General features: G+C 43.1%; 1 protein-coding gene across 2 annotated transcripts in view; it reads left to right on the top strand.

The window, feature by feature from the left end:
- The first annotated feature begins 3,978 nt into the window (after positions 1-3,978).
- The window catches only part of IGF1R (insulin like growth factor 1 receptor), a 164,218-nt gene continuing 142,916 nt past the window's right edge, over positions 3,979-25,280 (top strand). For both annotated transcript variants that reach the window (XM_080351578.1, XM_080351577.1), the window contains exon 1: positions 3,979-5,425. In XM_080351578.1, the coding sequence (XP_080207704.1) occupies positions 5,332-5,425 (94 nt within the window). In that variant the 5' untranslated portion in view covers positions 3,979-5,331. The remainder of the gene's footprint in view (positions 5,426-25,280) is intronic.

Here is a 25,280-nt window from a genome sequence, read left to right as displayed (position 1 = left end):
GTTTTGAGAGACCAGGGTCAGTGGCTGTTTTAACCGCGTTGTTTCATCCCCACTGCCACACTTCCTGAATTTTCCACTTAAGCGGCATTTTAAACAGGACACAGGTATGCTGGTGGCATTCGGCATCGCACTCTAGAGGGTAAAATGTGTGTGTGTGTGTCTGCATTCATGTGTTTCTTTCTGTCCATCTGTCTATCTCAAGGACCATAAACCAGCAGTGGAAAAAGAGAAGGCATGAAGCCCATTGCAAATGGACAGGAGAAATGATTGCAGAACCAAGGGAACAGAGAAGAAAGAGATTTTGTACCATTGGGGAGGATGGAGTCGTGGTAAAATGATTTCTTACACCAATGAAAATCCTAGTTTAGACTTTATGCACAGAAAGAAAGGAGAGGAAAAGATAGCACAAATCTAGGCACACAATATACATTGAACAGTGCATACCTTATTTTAAAAATGTTTTATTCATTATCAGTGGCCGTATGTAGGAGACATTGCCAAGGATTGGGACCCCTGTGAATTGCTAAGCAATAACAAAAGAACAGTGACTGCTCTAGTTCATAGCTGAGGCAAGAGGCAGCAGGCAGAAAAAGTGGAAGTGAAGTCTAAGCTGGTGGGAGAATGACCTGACAACAAGTTAGAAAAAAAATGGAGGGATGGTTTCCCCAAATCTCAGCAAAAATTGCAAATGGCCATCATTTGGGAAACCTTTTCCTAACACATCTGTGATGTATTTAGATGGACCTAGGAAGACTACAGCCTATAGGAATTTTGCATTTTGACCACCTGATTTAATGTATTGGCTGAAATATTTCCCTTTGGGGCTGGGTATTTTTATATACAGTCAGTTTTACCTTCTTCTGATGAAGTTCTAACAAAACATCTTCACCTAATAATCATCACATCGCAATGCAAAGAAAGGCTTGAGGTATTCAAGCTGCTTTTAGGATCTGAGTGGTGTTCAACCATAAGGTGCCAGATCTAGGTTCTCAGTAAATAAAAACTTCTCACCATACGTATCAACCTCCTTTGCGCAGGTCTATAGATAAAAGCAGAGCACACAGTGTTGACAAGGAAATAGATTTCACCATGAAGCACTTTGCGCATTACCCTGAAAACTAGCTTTAATCTGTCCAAATTATAACTCTTTAATTTTACACATAGCACACGTAGGACAGCCTGCTTGAGGTTTTCATAGTCAAAGATATGACCGTGCTGTGGTTTTACACGCTGAAAAAATTCTGACTTAAATATTTCCACTGAAAATAACAGGACGGTGCTTGGAGAAAGATGCCAGCACACAAGAGCTGAATCTGATTAGAAGTGTGCACTGAAGCTGAGCATGTATATGTGCATGGCTGGCACTGAAAGCTGCTGAACACGTGAAAGGGTAAGGAAAGCGCAACACTGGGCTCAGCTCTCTTCTTAACCTCTTAAGAGCACTGAGCTGTGGGCACCTCAGCATTCACAGGAAAACAGCTTCTTCCTATGTACCTCCACAGCATAAAAGGTAAAGATCTCCTGGCAGAATCCAGCCAAATAATTCCAAATTATGAATTTTACACCAGCAGATCAGGAGGAGGAAAAGCACTGTGAATGCCACCAGTTCAACAATGGGCTGTTACTATTTTATATATATATATATATATATATATATATATATATATATATATAAAAATATATATAAATATATATATTTTCCTTCTAAAAGAATCTGACAGATTCCAGAAACAACTGTTATGACACCTATAGGACTGTTTATATGACACTGTAAGCTTTTTAGGGGCACAGCGCATCTTTTTGTTCTCTTCTTGTGTGGCATCCAGTACAACATGCTTGTCCATGACGTACCCTATTTGTCAAAGTAATGAAAGAAAGACTATTTCATAACAAAAAAAGATCTTTATGACAGCAGAATGATAAATGATAAGGCACCCAGTTCCCACTTCAGCTCTGTCTTTACACAACAATACATTAATTTGTAAATAAGACATTACAATTTATGCTGCATCAACGCCATAACACGCGTAGAAAGGACACTTGTTCTGCTGGGTATCCAGCACTAGTAGAAGGCACAGCTGTTCAGAGCAATAGCAAAAATTTACTGGACACAAAGATCTTTCTGGTCCAATTTAACTGCAGCCTTGAGAGCCAGTGCACAGTTGATAAAATTGATGGTAGACACATGCATGGTAGTCCAGCAGAGTTTCATATGGAAATGCCTTATTCTCCTGCACTGAATCTTGAGAGAGTTGTGTCACCACCCAAAATGGCACGCACCCATGTTTTGACTTATTATTGAATTACTGACACAGTCCTGGATACATGTGCATGTCTGGCAACTCTGCCCCTGTTGTACCCGGTGATGATTTTCATTCCGACTTCTGTGGTGAAGAATAAAGTCTTTTCATCTTTCCTAAGGGATATGAGAGAGAATGTGTAACTAAGACAACAATACTGGACCATTCTGACAAGGCAAATGGTGTAAAAATGGACAGAGAAGCTACAAAAACAGGTGTAAGGTTGTATAAAATGATGTAGTAACATAATGGAAGCCTCATGTAATACAAGATGTTCAAGAAGAATTCAGGTTTAAATGTAAAAACTTAATTTTGACATTTGCCTTAATAATGTGACATTTGCATATTTCTTAATGTAGGGGTTTTTTTTTTGAACCAGAGCGCAGCTAATGCTCACAGATGTCTGCTTTCTTCTACTTCAGCATCATTTTGATATCTCCCCATGCCAAAGTATTACAACAAATCTGTGATTACTCAGGACACCCATATGCTGTGCAGCATGGCTACTACGAGCTTCGGCGACACAGCGGGAACACGGCCCACGGTTTCCGATCCCGAAAAGCCCAAACCTCTTCAGCTGCAACTAATCCCATCTCCCCACATTTGGGGCATGGGTGCGCAATGTCGTTGCAGGAGACTAGCGAACAGTGGAGAAATGTGCATAAAACAGGCAATATTGGGAGTGTTCACTGGACATCCTGGGTATGGGGGGGGACACAGGTTGGCTCCCTCCGCTAAGCCAAGCCTTGGCAGTCCCGGTCCTCGCTCCCGCCTAAACCTCATCCCAAGAGCCGCGTGCTATAGTCGTGCTGTTTGACCCAGAGGCGCGACAGCAGAATCATAGAATGCCAGGGATTGGAAGGGACCTCAAAAGATCATGGAGCCCAACACCTCCGCCGGAGCAGGAACACCCCGGTGAGGTTACACACAAAGGTGCCCAGGTGGGTTCTCAATGTCTCCGGAGTAGGAGACTCCACAACATCTCTGGTCAGCCCGTTCCAAATTAAACGCAGTAAATAAACAAACACGTGAAAATCAAAGCGACGCGTTTCTCACTCCCCCTAACTCGGTCCCTTCCGTTTTAATTTTGCATTCCTGCGGAACACAGAGGTGTCGGCACTAGCAAGGGGGTCGCTCGCTGGCTCTCCCGCCGTTCTTTCCCGCCCGCAGGATGCTCGCTGCGGCCATCAGGGCTCGGCCGCCGTCTTCTTCTTCCCCTTCATCCCGTCGGCTCGGCCGCCGGAGCGGTGGAGCAGCGCAGCACAGCACAGCACAGCACAGCACAGCACAGCACAGCACAGCACAGCCCAGCCCGGCCCGGCCCGGCCCGCGGTGCAGCCGCCCCGCTCCGCTCCGCGCGGCGCCGCTCCGGCTTTTGCCTCGCGCCCGCTCGCGCCCCGCCGCCGCCTCCGCGCGCGCCGCCGCCGCCGCCGCCTGAGCGCGGGGAGCCTGCGAGGAGAGAGGAGGGGAGGGGGGGGCCGGGGGGTGAGCGTGTTTGAGCGCGCGCGCCCCCGCGCGAGAAGAGGGCGCGTGCGCGCGCGGGAGGGAGCGGGCGGGCGCGAGCCCCGTCCCCGCGCGGCCGCAGAGCGGAGAAGCGGCGGCGGGCGCGGCGGAGCGACGCCGGGGCTCTTGTTTACCAGCGCTCGCTCTGCGTCGTGCGAAGGCAGCCAGCGCGGAGGAGGAGGAGGAGAAGGAGGGGGAAGACGCGGCGGCAGAGCGCTGCGAACCCTGCTGCGAGCGAGCGGCGAATTAATCGGGAGGAGCGGCAGCAGCGAGACCCTTCCCCCCGCCACCCGCTTCCCTCCCGGAGGAATTTACAGACCCTTCGCAACAAGCTCCTGGGCTTTGACCTTCAGCAAACCGGATCGCCTTCCTCGTCCCCCCCCGCCGCCCCCCCGGCTCACACACGCACACCTCGTCCCGGCTCCCCCTCCCCCTCCCCTGGGCTGGGCAGCGCGAGGGGAAGGTTTGCAGCGCGCGCACACCCAGAGGAGGAGGCAAAAAAAAAAAAAAAAAAGAAGGATTTACAAATTCGCTGGGTGGTTTTTGTTGTTGTTGTCGTCGTCCTCCCCCCCGCCCCCGGCGCGATGGCAAGGCGGCTCGGAGGGATGCGAGGAGGAGAGCTGCGGGGGGAGGAGGCGGGGTGCTGAGCCGCTCCGCTCGCCCTGCTGCTGCTGCTGCTGCTGCTGCTGCTTTGTGTGTGTGTCCTGGATTTTTTTTTCTTTTTTTTTTTTTGAGAAGGAGCCTGTGGCAGCGGCGCCGAGGAGAGGAAGAGGAGGAGTAGGGGGGAAGCCTTTTTAATTCATTTTCGCTCCAAATTCCGCATTTCGAGCGCTCTGCAGCCAGCCGGACTTGTGGCGGTGTTGTTGTGGGTGGTGGTTGTGCGTGGGGTGTTTCCCCCCCCCGCCTCCCCTCGCTGAGCGGGGAGAGGAACCGGGGGGATCCCGCCAGGGCAGCCCCGTCCCCGCGCGGAGGGACGGCGGAGCTGTTGTTTTGTAATAAGATTGTCTGGGTCGCACCCCCCCCCGGTTTTTGTGTCTGTGTGTGCTCGGCTGCCTCCGTGTGCGGTGTTTGAAAATGGAGGTTGAAGATGCAGACTGCCAGCCCCGATGTGCCTCATGTTTGCGACTCCCGTGCACCATGTACCACTGCAGCCGGCGCTGAGGGGAGACGGCGGCGCCCCCCGCCCCGCCGCCCCGGACACAGCGTCGCCCCGGGGCTTTCATGCCTTGTTGTTGTTGTTGCCCTTAATACATCTTGAAGATTCTGTGTATTTTTGGTGTGGTTGCTCCGGAAGATCAACACCCAGGGACCTCAGAAACCCTCCGGTTTGCCAGCCCGAAGGGTCTTGTTTTTTTACGTTTTTTTTTTGAGGCAACGTGGATTTATTTATCCAGCCCCGCTTCTCGTCTGCCTTTTGCCTCCTTCGTTATTTTTAGAGGACGGGGAGAGAAAAGAAAAGCGAACAATTTTGGACTTTTTTTTTTTTTTTTTCGAGAAAGGAGGATTTTGTCCAATTAAAAAAAGAGGAATGAAGTCTGGCGCTGGAGGAGGGTCCCTCGCCGTCGTCTGGGGGTTCCTGCTCGTCTTCGCCGCACTTTGTCTGTGGCCAACAAATGGGGAAAGTGAGTACGGTGCGTGTCGGCCGGGGGTTGGGGGGTCGGCGAGGGGCCCCCGGGGCGGGTTAGGGAACCGCGGGGGAGGGTCCCGGTGTGGGGGTGAAGGGGGTGGGAGGGCGTTGGCTGTTTGGGGGGGGGGGGGGTGTGAGAGGTTCCCTGGAGGGGTGTGTGTGAGGGGGCGCGTGAGGGGCGCCCCCCGTTTCCCGCCGCGCTGAGCGGGGCTCGCCCCTGCCAGCGGGGATGTGCGTGGTTTTCCTCCTGTTACGCATCTGCTCCTCCAGCACGTTTAACAACCCGGGGCTGCACGTCTCCTTTGCTTCCCCCGGGGAAGGGGAGGGGGTAAGGGGGGGGGGTGTCTGTATTTTACACACGGGCTCGGCAGAGCCGCAGCCCGGAGGAGGCGGGGGGGGTCGCGATGCCCATCCGTTCGCTCCTTTGTGTTTCCCCCACCTGAGCCGCCTACTACTCCTAATCCCCTCCAGAGCCCGGTGCAGTGTCTAGACCTCTGCAGCCAGCGCTGCGAGCTGCGTAGTAAACACTTGCAGGCTGGGAAGAGCCATGCTTGCTTTCCCCGCATGGAAAGAGCTTGATCTTTGTCAATATTTAGAGGCTGTATGCAAGAATTCCTGGAAACAAGCGCCGTGCCTTTTATTGCCGCTTTACTACCGAGGAAAGGTTTTCACTCGCTTCTGCTCGGGGTGCAGAATTACGGCGGCATCCCGCAATCTAAAGGTCAAAGTCTGCTGTTATGATTTTTTTTTTTTTAAATTTATTTCTAGGTCGTTAGTTCTTGTGCGTAAATAAAAACGCTTGATGGCCGGATGGGCTGTATTCTTAAAGGTGTATTTTTATTTTTCCTTTTAATGCAAGCAGCTGTGTTGCATCCAGCATTAAGGTTTGTGCAGTTGGCAGCGTGCGGGCTGTTTCCTCCGCGTGTGCGACCGCTGCGCCCAGACGAACGTGGTTCATCGTGCGCGGCCGCGCTGGCTGCACCGCGGGGTGCGGGTCCGTCCTGCCGCTCGGCCCCTGCCCATCGCTCTCCTCCGCCTTTGCTCGCGAGTTGCAAAACCCTCGACTTTTGTTTTTGTGCGTTTCCAACCTGTGATTATCTTGCAGCGCCCGCCCACTTCGGTCGCAAGGGGGAAATAAAGGGGGCAGGGATGGCTGGCGCTGCGATTGATTAGGCTGCAATCATCACCATATTAATCCCCGGTGCTGATCGTTTTGTGTTTTTTCTGGTATGTCGGGCTCGTGTTGGGTTGAGGATCTCTTGCATGAAATTAGCCTTCCCTTGGTTTCTGGAGTGCTGGGGAGATGGTAAATGTGCCTTGGAGCCCAAGCGTTTTAAAATCTGCTCCCTCTGTTCCTGCGTCTGTAGAAACAGGGATGTTTCTTTACTGCATCTCGATGCTTTAATGTCTTCCGCTGTGTGTGTTTTTCAAGATACTCCTTGAGCTGTTGTTGTGTGCCTCTCATTTTCCAAAAGATACTTGTTGTTGGAGAGAAAGGAGGGAGAGATGAGTTTTCTCTCTTTTAAATGTAGAAGGGTAAGAACTTAGAAGCTAGAAATGCTTTTCTAGAAGTAGTAGTTTCAGGTTGAAGAGAAAGGGAAGTTTTTTAGGATGCACTGGCAATGAGGCTGACTACAGAAACCAAAAGTGAGCAAGAAACGCATGGATGGAGCCTGTAATGCATGTTGAGTAATACTGTGTTTCATTAGCCAGTGAATGCCAATTAACTACTTGCAAATTAAGGCCGTACTTAGGCTTTTGCATTGCAGTGGCAGGGCCAGTTAGGGCCGGAGAGCCACAGTCTGTCTTCTACGAGTTGAACTTTTTGGTTAGAGCTATTTTCGAGAGGGAAGATTAATCTCTAAGTTTAAAAACAAAACCCCAGTGCCCTTGTTCAGGGAAGGGCTTGCGAAGGATCGAGTAGTGTGGAAAAACAGGAGAGGAGGTCTGGAGTATCCTTAAACTGCTAGGTTACATGCTTACAGTTGTGGGGTTTTTTTCTTGTCTTACCTGGTACAGAACACCTTCAAATAAAAATGCGTGTCCAGCTCTGGCAATAAAACAAGGCAGGAACATTATTTTAGGATTTTAGGTTCCAGTCCTCTGAAGTGTTTGCGGTTGCCACTTAGTGAAAATGACCCAATTAAGAGCCTCCCAAGTGAAATATCTTCTGAAGAAGATCTAGGCGTTTAAATACGGGAAGATAATGCTGAAAAACTTGTCTTAGCTGAATACTGCCTCTAATCGATCGTCTTTGTAGTTTACAGTTTAATAGCCTTTGTTTTCACGAGTTATTGCTGAAAGAATTTTGCTGTTAGGGGCAAAAATGATCTCCAGAGCAGATGTTTTGCATCTCTTCATATTCTTCTCTCTCCCCACAATAGTGGAAGGAAGATTAATCTTAATTTTTATTTGTTTTTCATATATACTGTGTCATAGCTAAAAGACACTTCCATTTTCGGTCAAACAAGCAAGGCATTCCTAAATAGGAATACAAAGGAGTTACAACAGGAGGGGAGAGACCCATCCCTTTAATGCTAAATTATATAAAATCTGTTCATGGTTGGATGACAGAAACCTCTTTAAAATGCAGGTAGCTTTATTAGAAACTTCTGATTCAAAAACAGTCATTAAAAATGCTAAGAGTTTCCTGAGATTTTGTTAGAATGGCACAAAAATAAAAAGACACTTCATTGAGATAAAGTATGTGCTGGCGTAACAAGGCATTTGATATATCAAGCTACAACTGTTGGAGACTGTTTCTTCCTAGGGGTGCGTTTAAGATGAAGCGTGAACTCTGTGTTTTCTTCCTTTTCTACCTTGAGCATGATGGGGGTTTGATTTCCACCCCTGTGTACATTTACGAAGGGAATGGCTAGAAGGGAATGGGTTAAACATTCATAATACAAATCATGGGTTTAGGTCTGATGGTACTTCAGACTGATAGGTAGCTTGATGGATCTGTTCATGTTAGCTCTGAGCTTTTGTTTGTCTGTTCGGGTTATATTTTGTGTTTCTGGTGTTAACAAGCAGTAGCTCATGCTGCATGTCTAATCTCTCTCCCAGGTTGCTTAGTAAAAACCCTCCTGACCTGTCAGCATTACACACACCTCGCTTTCACATCAGCGTTTTCATATTGCGCCTGGCGGTTAGTGAATGTTGTTAAAATAGGAGCCGGATAATTCCTTCTCTAATTGAGGTTGTGAGTAGAAAATGCCAGAGCGTTTAAGGAATTGGTGTCAGTTGGGTTCACCAGGAAGGGGAGAGGAGGAGAATGTTCAGAGAGCCATGGTGAGCCAGGCGGTACTTTGACTTTTTTGATAGCGTTAGATTGTACTTTGAAAGCGTTTTCTGTACCAGCGCTGGAGCAAAGACTTTGTGTGACTCAGAAACTGGAGGAGTTGGGAAATGGTAGAGACTTGGCTAATATCAGGCAAAATGCGTTGAGAACGTGAGGAAGCAGAGGGGTGGGTTTGGAACAATGCGTGTTGGAAGTTTCAGTGCTGAACCTACTCTTTCAGAGAGAGAAATACGCTAGAAGTGAAGGAAACTTAACTTGGTTTTCAAGGATCTTGTGAGGAAAGGAAGGGGTTGCAGAGAGTGAGGAGACAGGTCAATTAGTTTAACTTCAGTACAACAGAAGGTGTGATTTATTGACTTTTATAGGGAAATTCAGATCTCATAAAGTATTGTGTTCATTTTTATGTCAGCCTTTCCTTGACCAGTTGTTTCTTCAACCTTATTCTGGCGTGCAGTTAAAGCACAACTCCAGTGACACTGAAATTGTTTTCATCTTGAAATATACACATGAAATCTAGTGTTGAGAAATAACCGTTTGATGATTTTAAAATATGTCTTCCTTGGTAAATAATTAATTTCTATCAGTATATGTCACCTTGGGAAAAGTTGTTTCAAATCCTGTTTAACTTTCTGCTAAACTAGCGTTTACTAAGACAGTCTTGAAGGATAATGTCTTTGGTGAGGAGAACTTAGTTTTTTGAGCATCTAGCATTTAGAATTAAAATATATTTCAGGGTTGTTAACTATGAGATTTAAAGGACAATTTCAGTTCATGTTTAACTGAAGCTTTTTTTCTCTTCTCCAATTTTCTTTCTTTTTGCTCTGAAGTAGATTTTACCAGTGATCACTGGAACTATGAACCGAGTGAGACCAAAGAGGCAGATTTGTTAAGCGATTAGTTATATTGTGTGTATATTCCATCTGTGTGAATTGTGAGCTACCGCAGTCTCATTGTAGACAAGTTTGTTTATGTTCCTGAACTTCGTGTGAGAGAGGAAATAATATATGCAGGAAACCTGTTTTTCTCACACTGGATGTTAACTTTATGATCCCCCACAGAAAACAACTTATCTAGCTCATCATCTCTAATGACCCTAAAGCTCATAACTTACAAAATGTACTGAATAATTATTTAAAAAAATTTAGAGTATTTCTCTAGATTATTTGTAGTTAAATTAATCAGCTTAATGGGCAGTATTTTACTTGAAATACTAAGGAGAAGCTGAGAAGCAATGGCAACTTTCTGAAAATCTTCTTTAAACTTTGGTTTATGGAATTAAATACATTCCTATTTAGATTTTAGTATAAAGCTTTCCCATTTGGAAATACTTTGGGATGTTATCAAGTAGCAGCTGTTTTTGATTCATATGTGTGAGTGTGTACATAGGAACATAGGAATGGGTAAACTGCAGTTTGCTAAAGAAAACTTGTGTTTGTTAGTAAATTTTTAAAAAAAGCTGCAGTTGGAGTAATTGTCTCAAGAGTCTCATAACTGAAGTTGTTGCAGATTTGTAGTTTCAGTTTATCTCAGACCTTTCTGACCGAGTTGAGCTTTTAGGGTTTCTGGGCTTAGGTGGTGATGGAACACGCTGCTTTGAGGAGTTCTGTGCTCAGGAAGACTTCAGGAATGCGATGATGTGTTTGAAAGGTAGAAACACTGTTTTAGTATTTTGATATATTTGACATGTATAATTTTTCTATCACTGTAAATTGTATAGACAGCTTCTTTGTGTAGGTTAGTTGCATTAGTTTTTATGATTTATGAAAGCCACTTTAAAAAGAATAGTTTAATTTTTTTTTTTTTTTTTTTATTATACAAAAGCAGAGCTCAACAAACAGTAGTTGATGGAGACACATTTGCGGTTGTTAGCCAGCCTGTCTTCTATGTGGTTTTTTGGGTTGTTTTTTTTTTCTCTCTTAGCCAAGTCATGACAGGTACAATCTGGACTGATTTCTGCAGTACTATATTTGTCTTTTTTTGTGTTCAGAACTGAGACAAACTTTGAAGACCGGCAGATTAGCAGCTCACAGTGTTCATTCATGTATTCCTGTGCTCTGCAAACAGGGCTGTACTGAGTCCCCAAACTCAAAAATAGGCTCTGGTTCCTTTAGGAAGGGCTTGTTTTTGCTCAATAAGTTTGATGATGCAGTCTGGCAGAACTGCTGTTGTAGCATGGTGGTGTATTGTGAAGGTTTAACCTGCGTTTATCACTGAAAGTTTTTTAACCTCTGCAAATGCTAAATATGAGCATTTCCCTTAGGATATCTTTCAAGGCACCAATTAACTTCTTCAGTGTTGAGATCCTCAAGAAGGTGCTGTTGTGGCACAAGATTATTTAAAATGTGTTGAAAAGCAAAATTATTATTTCTTATTTACAGATTGATTTGCATATAGCTTATAATCTTCAATGTAATATAATTTTATTTTTTTTATACATCTGGATGTGTACAATTCCTATTAATCTGTTGCTTTCTTAGTAAACTTGATAGTATGAGGAGAAATAAGCATCTCTGTGTTTCAGTGACTCCCCAGATAGTTTTTCAAGGAGACTGTTGTGTTTGACCTACCAGTGAGAAGGGACCTCACACCCTAATAAAGTACTGAGATAATTCCTCTGGAGGAACAAGTCCACTTAGCAAATATTTTTGTAGAATAGTGAATGTCTGCTTTTGTAGCAACACCAAGTCATTTTAATAATAACTTGGTGCAATATTTATTTTTAAGATTGTCACTGGAGTGCCATCTAGGTTGCGCTTTAAGAACTTTATGCTGTGCCGTTGATGTAAAGTGTATGTTATACAAATAAGAAAGTTTTCAAGCAGGAAATAGGCGAACTGCACTCATATGGGCTTTACTGTAACGGTATATAAAATAGGTATGTGTACTGCTTTTGCGAGTGCTTAGTTTGTGCAGATGTGTGTTTTGGGCAAGTCCAATGACCTAATGAGTTGTTTGCTCTGTGTTGCCAGCGAGGGACGTGTTATTGAAATAGCTCTGTGACCAGTCCGAGTGTTATCTGCAAACCTCTTATTGGTGCCATTACGCGCTGTAAAGATAGTGCTGTTTACTTGGAAGTGTGAGCATCAACCCTGATCACAACACTTTCTCTTAACAGGTGGAGGTTTTTTTGAGCTCTTTGCTGAGCATCTCTTCTCCCGATGGAGGGGAGAAGTGTCAGAATGTGGCATCAGGGAAACACAGAGAATATTTGAGTTCTTAATGATGGAGTCAAACTTTGTGTGGGTGGTTTTTTTTCTGTTTTTTTTTCCCTGCCGTTGAATGGGTGGTGGGTCATTTTTACTGTTTGTTTCCAGGAGCTTTGTTTTTTCCTTCAGTATGAACAGTTGATGAATCAGTACACTGCTTATTTACGTCAGCTACTTATACAGTACTGTTCAAACAGTGGAGGGTTTGATTAGAGGCAGGAAAAAATATGATGTTGTGAATCCATGCTGAAGTAGTCAAAGATCCCTTGTACTTTATCAGAGTGCAGACTGCTTGAATGAAGGGTACTGTACCTGCTGTTAAGTTTATAAACTTGGTTTATACAGATTACTTTTTAAATTATTCATGATGCTACATTACAAGTATATTTGACAGGTTTAAAATAAATGGCTTGATGGTAAGAGGGAGCATGCATAAATTAGAGCTGGGATAATGTGCTCTTTGAAGTACCTCTTCCATTTGTTACTACTGGAGTACAGCAGGTAGCTGCAGCTGAATGTGTGATTCTCAAGAACGGAGTACATCATTATCTTCAAATTGTGTTACAGTGGCAGTTTATTTAAGACAGATGAGATGCGGTGGCAGGGAGGACTAAGGTGCCCAAGTTCTATTTAGTTATGTACACATCTCTGCTGAAACGTGGAGAGTATTTACGGGCTGAAACGTCTCTGAGCACAGCAGTTGAAAGGATCTTGCTGGTAGCTGTGTGTTGGTAAGGTTAGGAGAGTGTCACATTCTATTTACTCCCATTAGTGTTGCTGTGGGTTTGTAAAATGAGTTTTTGCAAGCTGGTGGGAGGTTTCCTTTATACTTAGGGGGGGACACTGTATCTGGTTTGCTGGTACTGGCTTGAGAAGTCTTCCTGATATGTATGCACAGGTAAATTTTGCAAGAGCTGAACTATTGGGTTTGGAAGAGGTTATTAGCGAGGAAAGTGAATTCCAGATCTCTTGGATGCAAAACCAGCTTCCCCAAACATAAATTTACACCGTGCTGGTTTTCCTGGCTTTGTAAACAGGCAGCTCATTATATTTGAGAAGAAAGCTCCTGAAGTAGCTTCTTGTGTAGAAAAAAATAATAAAATTATGCATGATAGAGCAGCCCTCAAAAATAATCGGAAGTTTTTCTGTAAGTGTAAGTCTTGTAGGGATGGATAATTCAAATCTTAAGTCTTAATCAAATGGGCACAGCATTTTGGAGCGAGGTCTGGTGACAACTGCTCCTGGAAACAGTCTGTAACCAAACTTTTAAAAGAGAGTTGACTTGGACTTCAGAAGGGCTTTATCCCTGGATCTCACCAGGGTGGTTTCCTCATTATTTGCATTGGCTTCAGTTTAGAGTCGTCTCTGCCTTCTGTCCTTCTACAAATAGTACGTTTTGCTTCCCTGCCACTCAGGTCACCTCCCCTTGGTCCTTCTGTGTGACAGTAGCATGTACCTTGAAAAAGCCTGAAAGCACATGGGGGACACCCTGTGGGAGGAGTGAAGACGCTGGCAGTGCCCTGAGGAACAAGCCTGTATTTGCGCTGCCCAGCTGATCTTAGAGTAACATTTGGCTCTAGTGTTAGAGTTGAAATTGCAGTGGAAATACCTTGTTTGTCCTATTCCCTGTGCCCTTTGCCAGTGCAAAAATCACTTTTATTGCGGTGTTTTTGTTGCTTTCTCCTGAGGGTTCTGATGTGTAGTTAAATTGTTACTGTTGTCTTTTCTAGTCAAATTTCATGTATCCCTCTGGGGATTTTGTTTATTCTCCAAAATACTGATGGACTTAAATAGTGTGGATTGGTCTTGTTAAGCTTTCAGGTGGCTCTACCCTTCTTTTAGCTGAGAATCAGTGCTGAGGGAGACATGTAACATGATGGTGGCACAAACTGTGTTCACAGTTCACAGGCCCACTGGGATGGAGGGGATTCCACTGGAATTGCAGCGATGTCTGGCTGTCAAAACAGGATTTTTAGCTGCTGCTTCTCTCTGGTGGTTCTGTATCCCCAGCAGGTGGAAGCAGCTTGTGGTTCTGTATTGATTGCAGTTTGATCGCAGTTAACATCTTCTTTCAGTTTATTGTGACTGAAGTGTTTGGGTTTTTTTTCTTTTTTCTTCTTCTGAGATGGATATACATTTTCTTGGTGCCTTGCAAATGGCACACCTCCTGGGAAGTACAGGGGGAACGAACATCTGACTGTGTGAAGAGATGCATATAAGTTATTTTTTGTGCTTTGCTTCTCTTCCTCAGACCTGAGAGATACCAAGACTGGGGGAAGGAAAGTTGCAAACCAGTTGGATGTATGGTCGTTTGTGTGTGGAGGAGAATTCCAAAAGTCGAAGGGTCTGGTAGTCCTGTTGTTCGTTTACCTTGGATATGGAGGTTTTGTTTCACTAAGTTAGGTTGGTAGACCCTTGCAGCTCTTCCAGTAGCTGCACCAGTGATGGAGATTGAGCCTGTGCAGTTGTCACTATACAAAAGAGCAAAAACAGGGTTCAGGAAAAGCACATTTCTTGTTCCAAACTTGAGAGTTGGTTTGGTTTGAGACTGTCACTTGAACCTGCCTGGGTCCTGTCTAGGAGTGACTGAAGGTTCTGATGCTTTGTTCATCTGTTTCCTTTTTGTGTGGGTATGCTAATAAAAATGTGTATCTTTGTCACATTTGAGTAGGCTGATTACATGGACAATTATTTTCATTTATATTGTGTCTCATCCAGAGGCATATAGTATGCATTTAATACTTAAATTACGTTATGAGAGTCCCTTTTAAAAGTTTGAGCTTGTGGTTCTATTATGTGACCAGTGTTACCAGTGAATGAACAAAGGTCCTTTCAAGTTGGTTCAGTTGCTGTCCTATAGAAATAAGGCACAGACAGAGAAATACGTTTGAGTGTGTATGTGGCAGTGGTTCTGGACTTCAGCAGAAACACATGTGAAAAGGACATATGTTTTTATGTGGTTTGTGTTTTGTGTATCTCTTCTGGTAGTTCATTGTTTAAATAAACATGTTGCATTAGCTGTAAGGCTTTAATGCCAAATGCCCACTGATGAGATGCGTTAGGGTTTTGTTGTTCCCAAGCCATAACTGAGGAACAACAGCTTTACAATTCAACACATTTGATGGAGATTACAAAAAGAATTTGGAGTGGATCACCATCAGCACTTCAAAAACAATGGCTTTGGAGTAACTCTCATAGAACACAGCACGGCCCATGGAAAAATACTGTCATCTTAACAGATGTAGTGTTATTTTGGACATTCCACTGTATAAATACATGGACTGTGGTTAAGTTGTGATGGTAACAGATGCATTCTCACTTCTCAATTCTTTCATCTCTTTAATATTTAAAAATACCCCACAAAGTAAAAGAAAAAACAACATCAAGGTTGAAAATACGCCTTTTGCAAGTTGTTGGGTTGTACCTTTTGGGCCTCGTTTCATTTCAGATACGCCACTGCAGATCAGACTTGGACAGAGTAAATGCTCATCTCTCAGGGAGTCTCTGCAAGTGCTGCTTATTGTACAATTTGCATATGAATGGAATTATTCAGCTATACTTGAGAAATGTCAGCGAGATTGAAGTCAGAGTTGGTTAACCTGGCAAAGAGATACTTCCAGTATTTTTCATGAAAGAAAGCGATAGTGTGAAGACAAGAATTACACATGCCACTGCCTAAGCCAACACTGTCTGAGGATTTTCTTGGTGTTTTTCTAGTTGATATCAGTGGCTCTAAATTTGTCCGCAATACATTGCAGTCTTTGAGGGCAAGAGAATTGGAATGTGGGAATCAGATGATGTATCGTAGTGCTGCACAGTTGTGTTCACGTTTGTTTTTCTTTCCAGATTTGGTTTTGTTTAAATATTGATTTGACAAGTATAAATTAAGAGCAAGGGTCTCTCTCTTTTTTTTATATATATATATTTTTTTTTTTTTAATGAACAGCAAATAAAGCATAGCAAGATGTTGTTATCAGTTCATTCACCTCTTATCTGTCCACTGGTTGGGTAGAAAAGCCTGAAGTTAAATACTGTGACTGGATTTTTAAAAGGGACTGGATAATATTTTGTGAGCAACAACATTTGTAGTCATGCATGCTAAAATAGGGAGTGATCGCGTGTTGTGCTTCAGAAGCTGTCAGTATGCAAGGGTTGGGAAGAAGTCGCATTCCTCCTCTGGGTGTTTGTATTTCCTTCTCACTTTAACACACAAAGCAATGCCGTCCTTGAGGGTGGTTAAAAGGCGTAGTTTTTAAAATGTTGATGTCAGATGGTCGTGGGGCTGTGTCATCCAGGTGAAGGCACTTTCACTGGGAAGCTGTGCAGTGTCAGGCATTCCAAGGCTGTATTCTTAGCAGAAGGATAAGGTGGTTGGAATCAGCTGGCCGATAAGGAGATGGTGTGTTACATGAAAAATAAAGCCCATGTCTCAACAGGTGACTGTTAAGATTACCTGATGTCACATGCAGTTAGAATGAAACAAAAACTGAGGTTGTTTGAGCATGGTTGGCTGGAGGACTGGGCAGAGAAGAACCTGAGGAGGTTTAACAGGGGCAAGTGTAGGGTCTTGTACGTGGGGAGGATTAACCCCAGGCACCAGTACAAGTTGGGGTTGACCTGCTGGAAAGCAACACTACAGAGAAATACCTGGGAGTTCTGCTTGACAGCCAGTTGACCACAAGTCAACAACGTGCCCTTGTGGCCAAGAAGACCAATGATACCTGGGGCGCATTAGGAAAAGTGTGACCAGCAGAATGAGGAAGGCTGTCCTCCTCCTCTACTCTGCCCCAGTGAGGCCACATCTGGAGTCCTGTATCCAGTTCTGGGCGCCCAGTTTAAGAAGGACAGGGAAGGGAGTCGGAGTTATGAAGATGATTAGGGGTCTGGAGCATCTTTCTTATGAGGAGAGACAGATAGCTGGGTCTGTTCAGCCTGGAGAAGAGAAGCTGAGAGGGATCTCATAGATGTTTATAAATATCTCAGGGTGGGTGTCAGAGAATGGACCAGACTCCTTTCAGTGGTGCCCAACAACAGGGTGAGGGGCAGTGGGTGCAGACTGAAACACAGGAGGTTCCATCTGAACATGAGGAGAAACTTCTTTACTTTGAGATACCAGAGCCCTGGAAGAGGCTGCCCAGAGCGGGTGTGGAGTCTCCTTCTCTGGAGATGTTCGAAACCCTCCTGGACACATTCCTGTGTGACCTGTGTTAGCAGGTGGGTTGGACAAGATGATCTCCAGAGGTCCCTTGAACGCCAGCCGTTCTGTGATGGTGTGGCGTGGCCTCCCTGCGAGGACGGGCTGTGATGTGGCCTGCTTGGTCTGCACTTCTCTTCGTTCTCCGGGAGCGCCTGCACTGACAGAAATGTGCAGCTATTCCCTGTTCTGATGCTTCCACAACTCTATGTATTAATAGCTTTGTAACCTTCCGGTGGAAATGTCATGAATTTTGTTCCGATTTGTCCATCAAAGCTTATTTCTTCCTTAGGATGAAGGCCTCAGAGTGCTACTAGCATATTATAATTTATTTTCTTTTATTGAGGTGAGGTGTGAGTGATTTTCATGACTTAAAACAGCATGCAGGAAGAACTTGCTTTAAATACGCAGTTTTAATCTCATTTTGCATATTTTTAGCTGGATTTTTTTTATTGGCTGACAGCTCTTACAACACATTCCCAAATACAACCTTTCTGGAAAATACAGGATTTTTTGCCAGTGAACAGCATTTGCCATTTCTCCTCATTCATGTAAATAATTAGATATCTTAGATACATTTTTCTCAGATCCTTAATTTATATATGATATAATATGATGTATTTTCTGGTATATTACTTCTCATTTATGTAATCTCCTTATTTGGATGGAAGATGGATTTTTAATTGAAATGCAGAATATCTGAATTTTGAGACAATTAAAACTTCACGCTTGATGAACAGGCATGATTTAAAAGTAAATATCAACAGAAAAAAATAGTTTATCGTTGTTTCTTAAAAGTTTAGAGCTAATAGATCTTGCCCACTGACTGTTTCACAGGTTTCTGTGCAGGAGCCCTTTTTAATTTGGAATTAATTGCTTGCTGAACTGCACCATTTGAGTGTCGGTAAGGAGCTGTTGAGTGTAAAGCTGTCTTAGCGTTTCAACGAAGGGTGGCTCCAAGAGAGCACCGAAGAGTAAATTCACCAGTCCAAACTTTTTTTTTGGTGTAAATTATATGCTTACCATTTTTGTTCTATTTAAATTACAGTAGGCATTTGCCCTAATATATGCTGTTACAATTTCATGTGAGATTTGTAATTAAGTTTATTTTTAGAAGAATGCATTCAAGTGGTTTATATAAAATGATTTTCTATTTTTGTAAATGAAATAATTTTTTTTATTGACTTCTCATTTCATGCAAATGTGGTTTGGTTTTTTTGGCTTGGAGGTTATGTGAGCAGAAAGAAATCTAATGATTTGAGAGTATTCTCACAATATAAAGAATAGAGGATTTGTTGGCACTAGCTGGGGGCACTGGTAGACAGTTAACTTATTTAGGCAAGTTCAAAATGAGTGATGGATGTTATAGAATGCGGTACAGTGGTTTTCTATAATAAATGTTATTTATTGATTGTTCTTCTGGCTAAGCAAAGAAAGCCAAATTGTAACTGCATTTAGAATCTGACAGGGAGATAAGAAAGATGGTCATAATGTGATGATTTCTTAAAATGCCTGAATATGTTGCAATCCACGGCAAATCTGATGGATGAGTGAGTGTTAATTGTGTGCAAGCCAGATTTGCTATTTTTAATTTGGCCTCGCTATCGTGTCTCTTCGCAGCTGAATTCGAAGGCTAAGGGGAGTTGAGTGATGAGTCATTATTGAGTTAGTAAAATCACAATTGATCTCTGTTTCCTGTTGATTCCAAAATTACTGGAGTGTGAAAGCCAAGAGTGACTGATGACTTCTTGGAGGGGAGTTTGAGGGTGGAATGTGGAAGTGACTCTGTCTAAAGTAATTCAGTGCTGCCCTGGGTGTTCTGTAAAAATGTCTGCAGTGAGAACAGGTGTGTGTCTGAGCTGGGGGCTTGGAAGAGGGTGGATGGTCTGGCCAGCTGAATTACCTGGAAATAATGATGATCTGGGCACTGAAACATGCTCTTCAGCAAGGTGGGGGGAAGAGGTTTGTTAAGCTTCCGTCAGTAGCCACTTAAGATTAAACTTTTTGGCAGTAAATATGAACATTGTGGTAATGTGCAGGTAAGGTTTAAAATTTTTCTTTCGCCTCCCCTTAGAACTCACTGTTAGAAAAACTTCAGGGTTTTTTTTTTTTGTTTGGAACTATGAAGTTACATTACTAGACTCTGCTCGCATTGCATATGTGAGAGTAAATTCTGCTGAAAGGAGATTTGTTGGAAGAAATTAAAAGGAGTATATATACTGTTCTGAGTTATATTTGGAAACAAGCTATAAAGAAGCCTTGAAGTATCACTTTAGGAAGAGACGACTTAGTTTAGTTCCCTGGAGGAATAAGAGGAGGTGTGAGGTAAGGCTGTCTGTTCTCCTCTGTTTGTTGCATCTATCACAAAATTCTGATTTTAAAGGTTGTTTTTTTTGAAGTGATAATTCAGAAGGCAAAATAACAATCTGTGTTCTGTCTTTTGACTATTCAGATGGTCTTTGAACTGTTGAAACTGGTCGTGGATGTACGCACTGATATGCTGTGCTAAAAGAAGTAAAGAACTAGAAGGAGAAATACACTTTTTCCTTGGAAAGTGTGTGCAAGCCTTTCCCAATGTTGCCATATTTAGGATTGCAGAAAACTGAGAAGGGGGAAAAGAGAGAGTTTGATCTTTCTGCCTGAGAACAGCTTGGTTTTAGCATTTGTAAACAAAACAGTAAAAAAGTCTTCGAGGCTTCTTGACAGGCTAGGTGTGTGGTTTTTATGTTCAGAAAAGCTGATTCAGTTGGTTTGGCTTTTGCAAGGGAAACAACTACAGAAATAAGTTGCTCTGTGAGGGTGTAAATAACTTTATTTTCCTCTAGAAGAAGTTGAGCAAACACAGAGCACTGAGTTGCATGGTTGAAATTTGGTGAAGCGTGGAAACGACATGAGTTTTCAAAGCAGTGTGATGTTTCTTCAGGGTGCTGTGAGTTCAGAAGTAAGGGCTGCCACACTTAAAATACATGTCTTGGTCTTAGGGTTACAGGAGCCACAAAAGAGTTTTATTAGTGATTTATTGGTGATCAGGGCAGTTCTCAAAACTCTTTCTTGTAGAGAGTCTTCAAATACTTAAAGCCACACCTTGATACCTTCTGCCCGTTGTGCTGATGAAGTAGAACGCATTAGGAAGTGGTGCTTTGTATCCTCTCGAGTAATGTGCTCTTGTTTTTTCTTCATCAGCAGGATGTTCTCTTGTGTGTCAGATATCTGAGGTGGTTTTGTGATCTGTATCGGAGAAGAGTGAGAGGGGAAAAAAAGTCAGAGAAACAGAATAGGTTAAGATTCTTTATAGCAGCAGAAAACCTGCAGTGCCATATTTCTCTGTTGTAGTGAAACTGGTAATGGCTACATTAGTGTTGGACACTTTGTGTTTATGATTGTATTTTAAACAATAAATAAAAGAACAACTTGCCCTTCAGAAGAGCATAATGCGTAGCCTTCTGAAATACTGTGGAGCACAAGGGATATAATTAACCCTTTTCCCTTGAGCTTGGTTATGTTTCGTAGGGTAACACAAGATGTTTAAAACATCTGAAATTGCTTATTTACCAGTTCACTGAAGTAAGGATTCTTCAAGTTGATTGTCTGAAAATCAAACCTGTTCTTCCTCTCTCCATTGCCTTCCCCTCCTTCTTTGTTTCCTGATCTGCAGCTTCCAAATTTGTAAAAGGTCTAGTACTGATTGCCTTTTTTTTTTTTTTTAGACATAAAAGCAGCCATTGAGGAGAAAATTTTATTTCCTGTCACTCTTGCTCAAGGCTATAGAGAATAGATCTTGCAAGTTTAGGCACTTGTTCAGGCCTTTCAGAGGAATTTTTAAAAGATGCTTTGCTTTTGATGCAATGAAGGAAGGGCGATGACTTGAAAGGACTGACAGCACAACCAGGGTTTGGTTTATTGCGTGAACGAAACCTCTTGTGATCCTCAAGTATTTTGCTTCAGATTGGTTCTGAACTATCTTAAGATGGTTTTGGTACCATTAAATGGAAATGAATTGAAAGGACACAAAACCTGAAATGCTTCCAACATCTTTTTTTTTTCCGTCTCGACTCTCTTTGAAGAACGTGAATTAGTGTGAGAAAGTGTCTGTAGCTCCCACTGGGTCAAATAGAGGTTGAGATAAAAACACATATCTCTGTGTGTGTTGTAACATTGATCGTCATGTGGTAAATAGCACCTTGGCAGCAGGATTACCAAGTCTGATGTTTTACGCTTCATTTTTCAAGTTTTGGTGGGATCCTGCTGCTGGGTCTGTGCTCAGACCTGCTCTTCATTCTTTGATGGATATCTCCTTCATTACTTCCTTTGGCCAGCCTTTCCTTTCAGATGAACTGTCATCCTTTGGACTGGCTGATGACTGGAGCTCACTTGTTCTGCAAGTTCACTACCTACTCTTTTCATGACAACATTTTAATAAGTTAATAGTCTCCACAAAGACCATCTCCTTCATTACTTCCTTTGGCCAGCCTTTCCTTTCAGATGAACTGTCATCCTTTGGACTGGCTGATGACTGGAGCTCACTTGTTCTGCAAGTTCACTACCTACTCTTTTCATGACAACATTTTAATAAGTTAATAGTCTCCACAAAGACCATTCTTGTCTCTTGCTCACCTCACCTCCTCCACAGTGGCTGTGTATATTTTCACACCAAAACAAAGATTACTTCTGAGCATCTCTCTCTTTTTTTTTTTAATTCTTGGTTTTTGTCTGTTCCATCATAAACTTCTCTAAGTAGAGTCTCTTCCATGCGCTGCGTTTTAAGGAGGAACACTGACCTCTGTGTTACTTTGGATTTTCTTTTTTTTTATTCTTATTTTCCTTATCCTGCACAAGTTGTCTTTTTTTGGGTGCCTACCTCTTCCAAACTGAACTAGAAAATTCTCTATTAAAGACTGTATGACCTTCCACAGATCTGGGAGCAGTTCATGAGTTCAGGACTGTGTGTCCTAAATTGCTGGTTGACTGTGGGGGAAATAAGGAAGCGAAGGCCTGGTTTCTGAATCTGAGGTTGGGTGAAGCTGGCTTGCGGTAAGGCAAAGCACAGTCTGCTCAGATATGTTTTCTTAACATGGAACCAACTAGCCTTGCACAAATACCGTGGTTTTCTTTCACAACAGCGAGAGGCCAGTGGAACTGTCAGACAGGTAAGGCCAGGCTGGGGCCTGTATCAGCTCTGCTCTCCAGAGGATTTTGCCTTTAATCTAGCAGTTGGAAAAGAGGGGTTTTGTACCTGTTCAGATCCTTCTTACATATGCGCTTCCCCCTCCCCGCCATCCCTCTGCTCTGTTAATTTATATATTTCTTTCTCAGATTAGACTTAGTTGAAAGCTTTGCAGTATAGCTGTGTTTAAATGCATATGTGCCACTGTTACCCAACCTAGTTATGCCATCGAACACCTGCCCTGTAGGTGCAATTTATGTTGGCAGGAGCTGTTTGGTCATTGTGACTTTAATGTTTAGGCACGTAAATCTTAACTACAGGCAGAAGAGCTCTTTGGGGTGGCCGTAGCGGCACGTCTGTTGCAGTGGAGATTAGATTCTTCCTTTGCCTTACAGTTCTCATATGTTTCACTGTAGAACAGCCAAAAAAACCCCACAACCAATTAATTGCTGAACAGAAGATCTGCATAGATATGTTAAAAATCCTATACTGAGCATTGGAAGCTTTTCTTTGTCTTCAGAAAAGTGAAAACTGTGGAGTTGGGGTGGTTGACTGTGCCTAAAAGTGCTCTAGTTTTCCACACTTCACTGTCTTTATCTGGTCGCTTCTGACGTATGTGCATTTCACTGTGATTGGTATCACTGAGGTGTTGTGTGGTGCATGTGTATTTATGTATATATTTTTTTGTCCTTTCTGGTTTTTGTGCTGTGATGCCTCTGAGACAATAAATACCCCATGTGAATGCTGCTGTTCTGGTATAAAAGACACTTTCCTTGGTTGGGCTGTGTTTGTGATACTAAAAGCAAATCAAAACCATCCAATTGGCCAGAAAAGTGAGTTCACATAAGAACTCCTACTAGTGTAGGTACTTCGGTTTATATTTGCCTTAAATTGTGTTCTGGTGCAACTGTTTTTGGTTGATAAGACCTGAACTACTTGTCACCTTGTCTCTGCTGCCAACTCACGTGTTTTACCTTGTACTTGGAGAGGAAGGTTCTTTTTTTCAATCTAGTTAGCTCATGACTGGAAAGCCCCACAGCACCTGCATATATGTAATTTAATACTTCTAGAGCCCTTTTTTGGGGATTGCAAGTTGGTCACATTTTAACTGCCTTGAGAAAGCAGGTTACAGCATGACCTGTGTGATTTTTAAGCTGCGTAACTGCCTGTGAAGGGAGGGATGGGAGGGCTCCCTGTTCTGTTAAATGAGGTTTGAGAAAACTATCTTTTTCTTTCGTGCAATTAGATTTTTTTCTATTTTTATTTTTTACTTGATATTAAATCTGTGTTGAGGTGCAAATATGGGGTTAATGGAAGGCTTAGTTCAGTTTGTTAAAACAGAAACATTACTACAGAAGGCCAAAGAATGTAAGATTTCTGTGTTTCATAGGATAGTAGGGCTATGTGTTGCATATTGTTAAGAGTAATTGCATCAGACTTCTGATTTCTCTGTGTGTCTAAGTATAACTTCCCAATGACTCTCTATTAAATCCTTTCACTGACTGTTATGGATGCAGTCAGATGTTATGATACTGTTTTGTCGGTTTACTTCTAATAAAGCCTAAGTGATCTGGCCTGGTTGGCCAGCTGATTTTTAAAAATAATAATAAAAATTCCCCCAAAATTCTGAAGAGAGGCAGGTTTCCTAGATTACTGCAGGATGGCAGCTCAGCAGGCGGCTAAAGGCACAGCGATGTCTCCCTGGATGTGAATTGCCGGGCCCAGCCACATGATGAATTTTCATTCTGGAAGAATTGGCTGCTTGTCCCGGCTACCTAAGCGTATATCCCATAGGTTTCTGTCAGCCAGTTGCTGAGTCACTTGGATGTGTAGACAACTGTTTTTAAAATAAATAAATAAAATAGTGCACACAACTATTTTTTTTTAAAGGTGGAGAAGAACAGTCCCCAGGAGAGACAATTTCTCTTAAGCTCTGTTGTCATCACAGATTCTGAACCATAAATTCAATGTTATAAACAGCTTGTAATTTCAGCTTTCCATTTTTGCTTCAGCAGGCATTAGACTGAAGCTACTGGCATAGAACTTAAACATTATTATCACAGTTAAAAAATGCTTTCCTCTCATAGTTATTGATCACAACACACCACCTACTTACTTCTGTGTTAGGTATTTTGTATAGAATGGCATTGCTCCTATTTTGTGGTGCTGTCAGGAAAGTGATTCTGCAGGGTAGGAAAGAGTGCAGACATTTGAAGTCTGTCTTTCTTCCTGCGAAGATGGAGCTCATCTTCAGTGATTTCAGCATTACTTGCTTTCTTCTGCATTTTTTCTTTGTTTGATGTTGACAGTTTTCTCCTAAGCTGGTGAACTTCAGTGTGACTGAAGTGTTGCAGCATCGTTTATGGTTCTGTTCTGGGGATGCATTCAGCTGGTGCTTCAGATAGCCTTTCAGTTCCTTGTAAATATACGGGAACATCTGGCCAGAGGTCCAAGCCTTCAGCTCTAACCATAAACTCAAACAATGACTTTTCAACGTTTGACACATACTGGGTGTTAATGGGTGAAGAGTTTACTGTAGGTTTGATCTTTCTGTTAGCTTTTTGTCCTTTTTTCTTACTCTTCGGTTGTCCATAATCTGGGCACTGCAGATCAGAGGGAAAAGTTTGGTGCTATTTTTATTTGGTTTGATAGCCAGGGGTTCTGGGGTTGTCACGCAAACTTGACCACTTGGATGTTAGTGGCTCCACAATAGCTTCCTCTGTTTTTGCCCTGCGTACACATGAGGATGAGCAGTAATCCACGGCAACTGAGCTGCTGGCTCGTGTTATGCTATTGCAGCAGTGGGGAAGGAGGTAACAGATGTGGGTCAGTTCAGTGTTGGTGAGAGAGGATTCATTTGGGGATGACTTTGTCATGAAGATGCTTTCACGTGAGCTGGGCTAAATCTGGACCCACTCGCTGTGGTGAGCTGTGTAGAGAAGGCATCAATCAATATTATTAAAGGGATCCTGTTCATTTTGTTGG

This window comes from Nesoenas mayeri (assembly GCF_963082525.1).
Source record: "Nesoenas mayeri genome assembly, chromosome: 11".
In the NCBI taxonomy this organism is placed as follows: Eukaryota; Metazoa; Chordata; class Aves; order Columbiformes; family Columbidae; genus Nesoenas; species Nesoenas mayeri.
Note: the sequence above shows the minus strand (reverse complement) of the source record. Positions and strands in the feature narration are given on the sequence as shown.